Source organism: Vipera ursinii, assembly GCF_947247035.1.
Source record: "Vipera ursinii genome assembly, chromosome: 1".
Classification (NCBI taxonomy): domain Eukaryota; kingdom Metazoa; phylum Chordata; class Lepidosauria; order Squamata; family Viperidae; genus Vipera; species Vipera ursinii.
In genome coordinates, this window is record NC_139512.1 from 164,787,558 (window position 1) to 164,803,227 (window position 15,670).

The 15,670-nt window shown below is 37.4% G+C and overlaps 1 protein-coding gene across 3 annotated transcripts in view; it reads right to left on the bottom strand.

The window, feature by feature from the left end:
- Nucleotides 1–15,670, bottom strand: part of NCKAP1 (NCK associated protein 1) — an 86,477-nt gene that overhangs the window by 51,767 nt on the left and 19,040 nt on the right. For 2 of the 3 annotated variants that reach the window (XR_014494035.1, XM_083375969.1), the window contains exons 3-6: nt 4,941–5,033; nt 4,697–4,753; nt 3,776–3,918; nt 3,603–3,693 (exon numbers count right to left, since the gene is read on the bottom strand). Coding sequence is in view for 2 of the 3 variants with exons in the window: in XM_083375969.1 (XP_083232095.1) it covers nt 3,603–3,693; nt 3,776–3,918; nt 4,697–4,753; nt 4,941–5,033 (384 nt within the window). In the remaining variant the exon portion in view is untranslated. The remainder of the gene's footprint in view (nt 1–3,602; nt 3,694–3,775; nt 3,919–4,696; nt 4,754–4,940; nt 5,034–15,670) is intronic. The other variant, XM_083375970.1, reaches the window with a different exon arrangement.

Consider the following 15,670-nt stretch of genomic DNA (forward strand, 5'->3'; position numbering starts at 1 on the left):
AGAAGGCCCTCCTCACTACAGCTACCTCTTGTTCTTCAAGTCAAATCAGTAAATCTAGGACCAGGGGTCTTCAAACTTGGCCGCTTTAAGACTTGTGGCCTTCAATTCCCAGAATTCCTCAGCCAGCCAGCCAATTCTGGGAATTGAAGTCCACAAGTCTTAAAGTGGCCAAGTTTGGAGACCTCTGATCTGGGAGGAACTGCAGATGATGAAACAGCTCAGCTATCCAGAACTAAAGAAAGAATAAACAGATGGATTCTGGACCCCAAAGCCATTCCACCTTTCTGCAACCGAGCCTGCTTTTTCGCCATCTACACATTAATAACTTCCAGGCCCTAAATCAGGATTCCAATTGGCAGGGGTGGGGATGGGGTAACATTCAACTGAGAATCTTGTGTCAGCTCCATACGGTAGAACAGACTAAGAAGATTGTAACAGTGTCAGCTCCAGTGGCATTCCACAACAGAACGCCCTAGGCCTTGACTTCTTCCACCACTATTGATCGGAATTGTCCCCTTAGGAAAAAAGATCACCAAGTATTCTCAACCCTCAGACACACTGCAGTGTGATACCATAAGGCCACTGAGAGATCAAACCAAATTGTGAGGGTTGCGCTCCCCCTATCCCAGTCTTGCCACAGCTCACTAACAAGGGAGATCAATGTGATCTTCAAACCATATCCAAGCATGAAACAGCCCCAAAAGTGTCCAAATAATCATTTTTTTTCTCCAGGCCCCTCTGCAACTGCAGGCCTAACTTCTCAACAATCTAAACCGGTGTTTTGAGCTGTACTGCATTAAATTATGTATGAAGAATGTAGTAAGTAGATAAAAAGAGCCAACTGGAGACACAAGAGCGACATTGTACACCTGACATAACTTAATTGTAGCACTAAACCTATCTGCACATTGAATTTGTCTATCTGTACCTCCCTGGAGGCTTTCACCAACCAGGAAAGGAAAGAATCCAAGGTTCTGATGCCAAAGTTGGTGCCACAGAAAACTGAATCAACTTCCTCAGATCCTGGCTCAAACTCATATCACATAAGGCGTAATTCTGGTCACTTCTATAGTATTTGTGTAGCACACCTGCAACTTCCAACTAATCTGAGTGATTTTATTTCCCAATTCTCATAGCAGCCCCCCCCCCAAATGCTCTTCTGACCTCTTTCTGGCCTTTTTGAACTGGACATCTGGGTGGCAATCCATACAATAAGAGTGGAGACATGCTATCATTTTGCCACTCTTACAGCCACATTGTAGGCTTGAACCTATGTTCTTACCAATGTTTTGTCAGCATTGCTCTATGCATCTCTCCAGCCCATTCACCTGTTGGAGCTCCTCAGTAAACATAATATTTCCCCTAGATCAGGGGTGTCAAACTGCCGGCCCAAGGATCAGACGCGTCACGAGGAAACCGCATCCACCCTATTGCCGGCAATGGGGGAAAAGTTCCGATACGTCACGTGATGTCACATGATGTTGGGAGTTTGACATGTCTGCCCTAGATCAACTGACAAGGAGAGGCCACTCAGGTACAATCCTGACTGAGGCTGCAGTTGTTTCCATAGTAAATAACCAAGGCCTCTCCACAACTGTCTTCCAGGGCTTCAATAAATTATCCAAGAAACCAGATGATCCATTAGACATCTGAGGCAGACCAAATGAATAGACCTATTCACCCTGCAAAGATTGGTAGTACTAGTTAACTCCATAGCAATCAAAGAGTAGTTCTGTCTATACCAGGGGTGTCAAACTCAATTTCATTGAGGGCCGCATCAGCATTGCGGTTGCCCTCAAGGGGCTGGGTGGGTGTGGCCTGGGTGGGCGTGGCTAAAGTGCGTATGGCCTACTGGGTGGGCGTGGCCAGCTCTACATCGTTTGCATCAAGGGTGCCTATGGGGGCCTAGGCAGGAGTGGGACAGATCTGAGGGTCTCTGGGCCAGGGCCAAGGCAGTGGGGGCCGTTCCCTCACTGTTTCCAGGATGGCTTCGTGGGCCACATGAAACCACTTCGCGGGCCGGATCCGGCCCCCGGGCCTTGTGTTTGACATGTCTGGTCTATACCAAAGGACAGTTAATATCCTACATCTTCAATTCATACTGCATCTGCTCTGAGACACAAATGAAATCTAGGAGAGAGCCCGACTGCTTCCACTGCCTAGGATGACCTATTAAGGTACCAGGAGCAATCAGAACCAAATGGTTCACCTACTCAATCCTCTGCTCTCTCCAGGTTAGTAACTCATTCTTCTTGTACTCCACCAACATCTTTGGTTACCTTACCCTGTCCAGTACTCCAAGCCAGGGCTTGGCATCACACAACTCCCAAATCTCACTTAACATCTCTGTTCCATCACAAGTACACTTCTATTTACTTTCATTACCTTTTACTGTTCCTTTTTCCTAAGCTACTTCTTGAAGCCAGTTTGTTTGTTTTTGTTTTTTTAAAAAAAAGCAGAGAGCTTTTTAAAATACTGACAAATGGTGACAGATATTAGAAGCATTAAAAGCCATTTGGTTACTGGCTAACACGATTATATCACCTTGTTCATAAATTGTTTACTATAAATTCAATCCAAATATATAGTAGAGAATCTTTAACAGAGCTTTATGGAACGCAGGGAAAGTGAGTTTTATTTCCCTTTTGTCTTATAGGGTTTTTTGTTTGTTTGTTTGTTTTAATCCCATTTATATCCCGCCCTTCTCCGAAGACTCAGGGCGGCTTACAATCAAAAGCACAAATCAATGTGCTTAGCAGTAGCCTTCATTCTATGTATATGTCTGCTTATTAGGGCCCCCCCCCAGGCGGCATTATTACAAAGTCAGCTTAATTGCCCCCAACAATCTGGGTCCTCATTTTACCCACCTCGGAAGGATGGAAGGCTGAGTCAACCTTGAGCCTGGTGGGACTCGAACCTGCACTAATTGCAGGCAGCTGGTGTTACTTAAGGAGGCATTAGCCCACTGCTCCACCAAGGCTCCATAGTTCCTTCAAGATTCATTCTATTAACTCTGATTAATTTAAACATTCCTTTTCACATGCTTGCAAATGAATACCATTGCCATGCATATTTGCATGCAGTAAGAAAGTGAAATTATGAATGTTATATTTTTACCAGAATGTAAAATTCTTCCTTAATGGGACTACTGCAAGCATAGTCAAAGCTGAAAACTCTGTGTCCCAAAGTATTAAATATAATTCTTTATATATATATATATATTACATTTTTGAGAATACTGAGAAAATGTGGTAAGCATATACGATACCAAAAGGGATAATGAATGTGAAAATACTGAATTAGATGACTATGAAATGTTGGTTATATTCCAAGACTTAATAAGTGACTGAACAATATCTCACTATACAAATTCAGAAGTCAGGGAGAAAGCATAAATAAATCACAATAATATAGCAATTTACAAATTTTGCTTACAAGAGAAAGATAAAAAGTTTTTATCTATTTATGCAACTTGCCTAATTAACAATCTAATTATTTTAAAATCATTAATGAAAATAGTGACAGGCACATTATAAACCACTTAACTGAATTTTAAAAATGCATACACACTCATTTCAACAAATAGAAAAATTCACACCTACTTTACTGTGTGGTACAAATTCTTCCATCATTTTCTTCAATGGATTCTCATAATCCACAATCATCTGGCCAAGACGTGGGTACTCTCTATCACTGAAAGCAAAAGAAGAATTGAGCGTAAAAATACTTGTGGAAAATGAACGAGGTCCCCAAAGGCCCCCAGTGTATCAGATACCTTGCTCCATGCGTCATTTCATGAGCATAGTTGTACAATCCTATGATGGCTTTCCGTTCTTCGATCCGAGACAGCAATATCATTAATGTTGTGTAGGTTATGATTAAGTCTAGATAGTTCTTTGTTAAATCAAAGTTTACGGTCTGAAATTAAAATACAAGGAGAGCTATTTTTTTTTTAAAAAATATGCCAAATGTATCAATTCACTGATTAAACAATACACACTTTTTCCAGCAAATTACTCATATCACATTCAAATTTTTATTCTTCTTATTCTTCATGCATTTTTCCATGCCCATTGACCCTGGTGTCTGTGACTGATATAGGCCCAACATCTGGATCTCTCAGATTTGGTCTGACTTATTAATTTGTCCCAGCCAAAATCCTCTTAAGCTTACCCAATAAAACAACTGTCAAATGTCCTGAAAATACATTTTTGGGTTCCAGAGGTAAAAGTAGTTAATGACAAAATATAAAGTTCTCTCAGTAGCTGATATCCTAATTCTCTCCCCTCTTCCTGACAAACCAGTGTAGTGTTGCCTGGAACAGTCAGAGAAGTAGGATTTTTGAGATGTGGTAATTTGGGGGGGGGGGCAGGGGTTTGGGGGAAATTTAAAAGATTTTTTTAAAAAACATATATTAACCCTATTAATTTATTAAAACTATTCACCAATGGCTTTATTGTGCCAAAACTGTTTAAAGACCACATATTGAACAGATATTCCTGATCTGGCATTATTTAATAGTAATTTAAGCAGATGAAACACAGTAATTTGATGTATGAACCCCATGGCCTGTTTTCAATCTTTTAAGAATCTAAGAAACAGGTCCAGCTTGATATAACTACAACAATACAGCCCTGATATTCCCTAGTAATGTTTCTATCTTAATTGCTTGAAAGATTCATTTTTTCAGACTTACAATATCAAAGAAGACTTGGCAAACATCAATAGTATTCAGTAGTTCACAGACATGATCCTTTGAAATAAAAAGGGAAAGAAAGGTTTGATTGTTAATTACACCACAACATTTTACAGTAACGAAGAATTTACGATAGGCTATATATAATTTTCAAAGTAATATCATAGTGAATGTTTTAATGGGAACTTTTAGCTACAAGCTATCAAGCCTCTCAAGAAAAGTTAATCTATACTTAGATCTTTACCTTAAATTCCATAACATCAACAAAAGTGAAGTAATATAAAGCCAGATTCTTCAGAATTTCTGATTTTTCTTTCTGCAGCTGAGCTAGCTGTTGCTGTAAATTAAAGAATATATATATATATTTAGACATATACACATACCTTTTTTGCACAAGCAATAGTATAGTTTTGGGAAATTAAGAAATCATATTGCAAGAATCAGGTTTTCCATAATTTATTTTACTGATGATTTTACCGTATAATATATATCAAGCTACATTTTATAGAAATTTTACAAAAATCAATAAATAGCAGGATGCAGGCTTTTCTGCTGTAAGCTCAGTGGAGTTCTCCCCCTGTGAATAAAAATATCTACCATAAGGCTGGCAGTTAGGGAAGCAAGAGGGTGGACGTGGACAGAATACCTAAATCAACCTGATCACTTCAAGGAAATGTCTATACTTTTAACCATTGTGTGTGACTTTTTATTTTTAAGACCAAACTAGCATGAATTGGAATTTAAAAAGGTTAATTATTGATATTTTTATTTCTATCTACTTATGCACAGACCATGGTTAAAGAGCCATGCAAGTCAGGAAAGGAGATGGCACCATGTGCGTATCTGTTAACCAGTGTGATTGGCTAACATGTCATGTAAATCAGATCTTTCTTTGCTTGAAATCTCTCACCGACCCCGAAGTGTTGAGTACAGAGCACAAACTATGTGTGTATATAAGCCAGCCAGCCACCCATTCCAAATAATGAATAGCTCTCTGTGATACACAGGTGGGTACACACATTTCATGAGCAAAGGTATGCCCACACATAAAAAAAGAGGACTCCACTGGGCTCTCTGCAATATTTTTATGAGAGCTGAGAAGGATTCTAACCACATTTTTATTATCTTTAATTAGTCCTGGTTACTAGGTATAATCAGTAGTCATTAGTACAGAAACTGTGACATAGGCACAGAAGATCTAAATATGAAATTAAGTGTTATGTATTGGTTATACAGATAATTAGCCAAAGCAAAACCATCTATGAGCACAAATCAGCATGATGAAAAGGAGGACAGGTTTCTTGATGTGGGAAAAATAGGTGGTAACAGAGTTTACAGGTTTACTACAGAAAAAACAATACACTTTTAAAAATTCAGAACTTACCAAAAAGAATATCCAGGCAAAGCCACGTTAAGCATGCAAAATAAAATGTAGATACAAACATAAAATACGGTAACGGTTCCTTAACCAGGCCAATATAACACAATATACATTGAAAACACAAGCAACAAAAGAAACGAAGATGAAAAAAGAAGCAAGAGGCTAGCATGTTAGACATTGGTGAAGGTATGGAAGAGCAAAGTATGAAAACAAGAGTATTCAGTGAACATAGGCTTTCACAGGGTATTTTCCAGCAATATTCGTGTTATGTACGCTACATACATTACACTCTGGGTGCTATGATAAAAGCAATGATTTCCTTCATACCGAGTTTCATGAACAGTGTCATAGATTTGAAATTGTACCTATAACATGCTATGTTCATTGAAGATGGGAAGCAACAGTATTCTGAGAGAAATGATATGTTCTTTTTGAGAGATGGCCTTAAGACAGGTCAGTATATGAGGGAAATACACTTTTTCAATCCGTTCTCAAAAGTCAAATAGAATTTTATCGTTTTCCATCTTTTCATAAACATTCAAGTAATTCTCTATTACATTCTCCTAAAATAACTTAATTAAATGCAGATAAATTGCTCCTGAAAATTATCAACAGGAATCATTTCTGGAAGCATAAATTAGAAATGACGTTGACAGTTGTTACTAAGATGTAATAAGACAAGCTGAAGGGTATGCAAGGATAACAAACGCATATTAATGGAACCAGTTTTAGTCAAGCATGGAGAAATATTTCCTCATGATATCATTCAGAAGATAGGATACTCAGAAGGAAGTACAACAGGTCATTTTGTTTTTAAGCAGACTACAAAAGAAATATGAAGGCAATATTTGATTCCATGCTCAGGATTTATGAAACTAACACTTGGATTGAGTTCATCTAAGAATACAATTCCATAGATACTGAATTCACAGGGTACCATAGGTTTTGGCCAATTGTGGCTTAGCTATATATCTATAGAAACTTAAAGACTGCATTTCCTTAGCTGCATAATTGCAAGGCAATTGTCATTTGCTTTTAACTTATGCTGTCTGAAGATGGTATGGCAGTTTCTTTCAGCTGATATAAAGTCAACAAGGCAAAAGTAACACAGATTTCCTTCTTCCCTATTCAGACTGAAAGCAATCTAGAAGCAAATCAGGGATGGATAATCTGAAATTGCAGATTAAAAAGCTGTAAGTTGCACCCAGGTTACAACACCAGTTAGAACCAGGACTGCTGTTACAAGTGATGTGATCACAAAATCATGTGACTGTACCACTTAGCAACAGCTATTCTGTCTGTCCTGGCAACTATCATAACCCCAGGACTGTGCAGGTCGTTAAGCAGGAAGAAGCTGGAGTCCCACATAAGAGTGTGGGTGCCATAAGTGGGGAATGGGGAGCAGGCTGGCAATCATGATCACCTGACCACAGAGACTCTACTTTGGCCACAACTTTGTGTACCTACTGTAAGTCCCCCTTATACAGCACCATCACAATTTTGAATGGTTGCTCAATGAGGTTGCATGTTGAGGATTATCTGTATGTCTACGTAGCTAAGCCATAACAGACCACTGTCGTATCATCTGAATGCAATCACTTATAATCTTGATATTCTTCATCCCTTTCTAACTGACATTAGTAATCAGGTTCATGGTAATTCTTTTATTTACTTACAGTATATCTGAGGAGTCAACATGTATAAGCAGCTAATGTGAGATGATCAACTAAGATGGGACAATGTTATCAATATATCCTTATATCCTAAGAATCAATGTATCTCAAGAGCAGGAAAAAAAGATAAGACATTGATTAAATAAAGGTGCATTTTAAAATGTTTATTTTACAAAGCTATCATATGGTTCAACCTATATAATTTAGTTTGGAATAAGCTGACTTTTTTATTTCCCCCCCCTAGTATTAAAAATAATCCTATAATAAAACACACTCAAATTTAAAAGATATTTTCTTATCCAATGGATGACCATTGTTGTCTGACTTAAGTGTTTCACAGAAAATACCGGAAGTGATTCCAACTAAAAATAATTTGGAAATATATCTTATATAAAAGATTTTTCTCTCTTTTTAGAAAGTGTAGTATAATCACATAAACATAAAATTATACACTATCAATATTAGAAGGGACCTTGCCAATTATTTAGTCCAATCTCTCCTGCCCAAATGCTTAAACCTGCAACTTTTAATAAGTGGTAGGGCAAAATTAAGGCAAGTTGAGGCTAATTTGTGCTAACTGATAATTCACACACACACACACACACACACACACACACACACACACACACACAAATGAACAGAAAAAGGCTCAATAAAGGAGAATGTGTGTAGCTCAGGATTGAAAGGAGGCTTCTTGGTGCTTTCTAAGGTTAGTTGTTTTCTTGCAGACACTTCGTGGGACAGATCTGAGGGTCTCTGGCAGAAGGAGGGTCTCTGGGCCAGGGCCAAGGCAGTGAGGGCCGTTCCCTCACATGAAACCACTTCACGGGCCGAATCCGGCCCCCGGGCCTTGTGTTTGACATGTCTGCTCTACAGGGTTGAAACGAGAACCTTATTCTTCTGCAGGTAAGCTAGAACACCGGCCGGGAGCTTGTAAAAAGATGAATTAAATGGAAATATAATGCTGTTTGCAAGCAGCTTTGCTATTCTGCAGCCTAATATTTTTAATTTATTTTGCATTATTTCATAACTTAGCTTCAACTGTAAGAAGTATAGCAAAAGGTTTACATGTCATCAATGAAAAATATGCAAAAGAACCATTTCTAAAGATACACATTACCTTAAAAATGTTCATTTGTATTCTAGAATCACTTAAGTAGATCTTTCCAAAGTGAAACATTTTTTTTGATAAAAGTCAATTATCTGTTTTTGTCCAAGGATCTCCATTCTAAGAACCCATACAGAGCCCCCCCCCAAAAAAAAACACAATGGAGATTTTATTAAAATAAGATAGCTAATAAGTATTTAATAATTTTTCTTTTCTGTCAGTTTAAATAGTATCTCTAGCAAGTTTCTGAGAGATTTCGGGGACAGCAACTCACTCCTAATATAACAATCAATACTTAACTATGTTATCTCAGGAAAAAAAACTTGGTAAAATGAAAATAAGGAGGAAGATATTTAAGTAGATCATATTTTTAGGTTTAAATGAATTATTACCTATTCCACTCAATGTCTTCAAGTTACGTAAAGGTTTGGCAAATTTCTGCTTTTATTTCTGATAATTTTACTTACGGCATTTAATGTTTAGACTCTACGATTAATAATTTCTAAAAACAGCAAGATGTTCATTTTGCAGTTCACTGGTATAGTTGTGCCTGTCTAATGAGTAATTCAAGGAAAGTACTGAAAGCATTAAATATATAAATATTTACCGATAACTTCTGCAACGTTTCTACCAGTTCCTTTTTTGTATACCCCAAAGGATGGTTACTATTTTGTGGGACCAACCCTTGTGAAAGAGAATTGGCCAGCTCATGCAAGTAGAACATTCTGTCAATGTGATTTTATAATTGGTCACTAGTGAAACTATTGGCAGCAGTCTTCTCAACTCTGGAGCTTTGAGAATCGGTGGCTCAGTGATAATGTTGATATTTCTAGGTTGCCCTATTTCCTCCTCACGTGAAAAGAAAATATTAGTAAATATTAGTAAAACATCCCTCTACTTTTTTTTTTAGTAAGTCATCACATCTCCAACTCAGAACATCTCAAGCATGCCATAGTAAAACTGTCAACTTAGTCAAGCTTTATATTTGAAATAGGAGAGAGGAGACCAAAGTAACTACTAGGAGTCAAAATTTAAGCTGAGTACACATAAGAGAGCAGGAACTGCTGCAAAGCTCCTAAGCAAGATTAGAGAAAACTTGTTTTTGCATAATCGTTTACTAATTTGTAGCCAATATATGATCGGCTGTTTAACTGATCAAATGTCAATCCACCTGACATTTGAAGTAAGTAAGAAACTTAAGTTTATATTGCTGAACTATCACACCTTAATTTCCATGCTTCTTAAGAACTGCGGGAAAAGTAACGCACTAACAACAGAACACTTGAAATGCAATACATTGCCTACTCCTAGGATAATTCACATGGTTTGAATTATGCAAATATTTTTTTTTCAAGATTTTGTAATATATCTGCATAATATTTAAACAAATCTTGGTATTGTGGAGAAATATGTTATCTTAAAAAAAACAATGTTTTAAGTCTTTTTTTTACTTTTACTTTTATTATTTCTTCATAATCCAATTCACCAACTGAAATTATGACCATAAAAATGAAACTTGTATCTTTCATATGATAGCATGTGTTCCAAAAATCCTGTACATGTAGTGTAGGATTTTTACTATGTAAATATACTTTCTGAATATTTATTCTTCCTATTTAGATTCCAACTTTTATCCAGGAAAAAAGAACCCCAAATCACCCTGTGAACTTTTGCAGTACGGGGTGGATTTGAACCCAAATCTCCTGTCGATGTTATAATTGTTACACAATACTACTGAAAATATAATTACTGTACTACCTGATGACATCACACAAGAGGATATTTTGAAGTCAGAATCTGAAACATGCTTTGCTGTTACGTTTAACATGAGACCTTGTAATAATTCCAGATTAAACATGATTCTTTTTACTACAGTTTCATATATTCAGTTGCTACCTTATTTATAAAACAGAACAAACTGAGCAAACTTTTCAAAAGAGGTGCTATGTAATTTGTGGAAGTCTTTCTCTTTGAATCATTAAAAAAAGCAGTGCTCCCCACCCACAAAGTCTTGCACAGTTCCTCCATAGACGTGTTTTCCCCAGTAAAATAGTTATGCATCAAATGTATGCAAAAGCAGCTGGGAACTAGTTACTAAGCAGTCACACGATCCTGGAAAAGGACGTGGCTATTAAAACCATTTTAATGCTCCTCCTTCAAAGGACTGGAACAAAAAGCTACAGAAAGTATGCTCCAGTCAGCAAATATAAATGGGAGACAATCATTTAGATATGGGCCAGCCTCATTTAATAATCTAATAGATTCAATGGATGTAACTCAAGCAGTCATTATGTGCCTTAATAATTGCAGCATCCACCATGTTATTTAACTCCTTAAATAACAAGAATGCTTAACTTAATGATTTACTTCAGTTAAATGCAAAGTAAATAAAAAAATATTTTAACCATTTTTACATGGTGAAAATCCCCTGAAAGGTGTTTGTGCTATGTGGTATCACATACTCACCGCTTCTCAAGCAATTGCCCATTTTTTTCAATCTTGCACAATTGCTTAGTCTGTTCCTATTTGTCTTTGGGCATAGCAGCTTTGTTAGAAAAAAGTGATACATCTTTTTTAAAAGAATTCCCCCCCTCCTTAATATGAACAACCTATTACATGTACTACAAAACACTTCTTTGTAAAGATTTGCATAGCCCTAAAATGTCTTTAACTTTCTTTATAAGTATTATTAAGCATTGCACAGAAATCAATAATAATTACAGAGTTAATTACTGTAAAATGCTAGGAGTATATAAAAGGAAAAAAATACATTCGTTTCATTGTTATAATAAAACATTTCAGCTTTCAGTATTTCTTCCATTGTTACTGTACTTACAATTAACCTCAAATCTTTCTCAAGTCTGCCTGATACATTTTTAGTAATCTGTTGTCAACAAGTAGCCAAAAGGCAAAAGATTCTTGAGTCATGACATGAAACAATACATTCCTGCTTATAATAGTACTCTGTACCAATTAAAACTGTTCTACTCACTACTAAGAAATGGAATGTAGTTTCTCCCCGTCACATCTACAAATCAGATTTCTTAGTTGTACTAGGAGAAACTACAGGAGATTCAAGGGGCAAAAAAAAATTCAGAAGATCAAGTTTCTGATCACCGCCAACCAATTCATTTTGACTGTACTGCAGAAGAGGGATACATAATGTTCGGCGCTCTGAATCTGTTTTAAAAGCTGGCTTTGGATCTTGCATTACTTCACATCCCAGATCTAGTTTTGTCCTTGAAAGTTGATTATTTCGGAAGATACTGTCCAGTTCCTCTCTCCACTTGCAGTTTCCCAAGACACCCTTGCACTCTGACCATTCCAGACCTCCATCTTGATCACATGATACTATTCACTTACCCGAAGCCCACAACTAAAACACCTTTGAGTTGTTACATAGGTAGTCCTCAACTTACGGCCACAATGGAGCTGAAAAATTCTACTGCTAAGCAAGGCGATTATTAAGTGAGTTGTGCCTCATTTTACGACCTTGTTTTTGCCACAATTGTAAAAGCGAATCACTGAAGTTGCTAAATGAATCATGCAGTCGTTTAGCAAATCTGGCTTCCCCCATTGGGTTTTGTTTGCCAGAAGCTGGCTGGGAAGGTTACAAGTGGTGATCAGATAACCCCCGGGACAGTGCAAGCGTCATAAATACATGCAGGTTTCCAAGCACTTGAATTTTGATCATGTGACCACGGGGACGATGCATCAGCCATAATGGTGAAAACTGGTCATTTGTCACTTATTTTCAGTGCCATTTTAACTTCGGTCATTAAACAAACGGCAGTAAGTCGAAGATTACCTATATACAACTGGAATATTCCCTTTAAGCCAGCACTATCCCAATCTTGCTTCACAGCATGTAAAATCTAGAATGCTTTATTATCCATTTTCTTAGCGGCCAGATCAAGTGGCTTGTAAGCGGGTGTGATCAGAAATTTCTTTTCAGATCTAGTTGGGACTCCTGGTATTCATGGTTACAAAATAGAATATTTAATCTCAACGGGGGAAATACCAGATGATTGTGTATTATTATTTGAGGTATAGAATCTGGAGATATATACAATAATAGATTTCTAATATTTGGTAATTAAAGGTTACTTAGCCTGGGATGCACGAGAAAAAGAAATTAGGGGTAGTATTACACTCCCCGGTCCTGTCTAATGTTGTTGTTGTTGTTTTTTGGTGTCTAGGATGTTTTGGTGTTTTTCTATTTGATGCACTTTTCAGTACTTTGTAATAATGTTGTTTTTTATTTAAAATTTGTTTAATAAAATTTTAAAAAAAAAATAAAAATGAAAAAGAATAAAGTTCACGAAAAAAAAAAGAAATTTCTTTTCAGATCTGATCACTACCCCATACTCCACTGCAAGCATTTCTCTTCCAGCAACTCCTCTCCCAATTAGCATTCTGCCTCCTGGATTCTCTTCCTTTATGCCCTCTCTCTTCTCTAATTTGAAAACGCCTTCTCCAGGCTGCCTGAAAGTACAGAGGAGAAAAACAGATCTCCGCCACTTTATTTGGCCAAGAAGTACAATTCTGCTCTAATGCTATTCTGAAACAACAGCATTTCCGCTACCTTCTTTGGAGAAGTGAGGGTGTATCGGTGCCAATTCACTTAAACAATACTCTGATATATAGTGTTAAGAGTGTGGTTTACATATAGCAGCTGTAATTTCCCTCACACACTATCCAGGAAATAAAATATGATATCTGAACTGTGCTTTGGTTTATTTTCCCAGCCTTCCTAGATTTGTTTCACTCCTCTTGAAATAAGAGATTGGCGAAACAATGTCCGTCTTGCACATTCAGTTGTTCCAGATTCAGAATCTATCTGCTTGCCCATTTGCAATAGTGTCTGCTTTCCTACTCTCTAGGGCAGGGATAGGCAACTTTGGCTCTTTTATGATTCGTGGACTTCAACTCCCAGAATTCCTGAGCCAGCATGGCTGGCTCAGGAATTCTGGGAGTTGAAGTCCACGAATCATAAAAGAGCCAAAGTTGCCTACCCCTGCTGTAGGGTTAACTCTGATCTGCTGTCTACATGTATATTGCTTTATTTCACTTTTTTTTTTTTAAAAAAAATTATTATTACATTTATATCCCGCCCTTCTCCGAAGAGTCAGGGCGGCTTACAAGCTTAGCAGTAGCCTTCATTCTATGTATATGCCTGCTTGTTAGGGCTTTCACACACACACACCAAGCGGCATTATTACAAAGTCAGCTTAATTGCCCCCAACAATCTGGGTCCTCATTTTACCTACCTCGGAAGGATGGAAGGTGATGCGAACCTGCACTAATTGCAGGCAGCTGGTGTTACTTAAGGAGGCATTAGCCCACTGCTCCACCAATCTCAAGAGATGCCCAAATGGAGTGTGGGAAGAGAGGCACACAAATCTGTTCAGAAAGTTTTAGCCAGAAACCGTAAGTCAGTTTCTCCCTGCTGACCATGGACATGCTGAAAGGGGTTAGCAATAAAGCCAGACTGACAAACCAGGATCCTCTCATTTGATAGGTTCTCAGAACAGAGGCAACAGAGACAGGATATGCTGGCATTGTTTAGTGCCAACTGAAGGATCAGCAGATAGCATTTTATCTCAATAGCGGTGCAAGACTCATAAAAATACTGCACTATAATAACATTCCCTTTTTGTCATTGTTTTTTTTTCATTTGAATTCCCAAAAAAGGAGCAGAAATTCCTTCTAATTTGTATTTTATAACATATTTTTGTGCATTCAAGATAGGAATACTAACCAACAGCTGTTTGTATATTTGGGAGGGGTTTTTTTTAACAAAATTATTCCACCCATAGCATTGAATAGTGAATTTATTTAACATACAATTAAGTGCCTATCTCATTCTAAAAATTACTGAAGCAAACCCACCCCCAAAACCTTATTAGTTCCAAATTTTAAAACTTCTTTGGTGTACAAACTTTAATTAATCATTTTACCGAACTACTATTTTCAGTGCATTGTATGCAATCCAAATACAGTTTTGGCAACTTCTGTTGACTCATGAGATTTTGTTCTTGTTGCAACATTTGTGTCTGATGCATAATAGTAAACAGGTAGAACCTGTCTAACGCTACCCTAAAATTAGCTTTGAAGAATATTAAAATATAAAATAAAAATATATACACATATGCTGCCTACCTAAAAACTTAGTTCTGATATCCAACTTTTCTCTCTTTTTAACAAAAAGTAATCATATGACAAGAGGAGAATCCAAACTAAAACTATGCTTTTCTCTCCCTTTGTTTTGGGGATTTTCCATCTTAATTCTTGGATGGGGTTGCATTCCTCAACTCCCAAGACCAGTGCACAATCTAGGGAGCAGCTTAGACTGATTGTTAGTGCTCAAAGAGCAGGGGTCAAGTGAGGGCCAAGAAGACCTTTACTCAGCTACATTTGGTGGCCAGTTGCATCCATTTTTACAAAAAAGAGCTCTCCAGAAGGTCATATATGGCCTAGTCACCTCACAGCTGGACTAATGCAATGCTCTCTACATGAAGGTGCACTTGAAGGCCATTCATCAGTCTTAGATGCAGTACCAACAATGTTCAATGTGTCTTAGTGTAGTGTGATACCTTTGCTTCATGAGCTGTCTGTGAGGTCCTAGGTACAATTCATGGCATTGGCTATCACCTAGTCCTAGGAAGACCCTCATGGATAGGACCAGTTTATTTGAGGAACCTATCTCTCATGGTTTCCGCCCATCCAGTAAGATTGGTAGAGTTCATATGCTTTGGATTCCCTTGATTAGAAATGGCATCTAGGAGGACTTACAAACCAAGCTTTGTCTG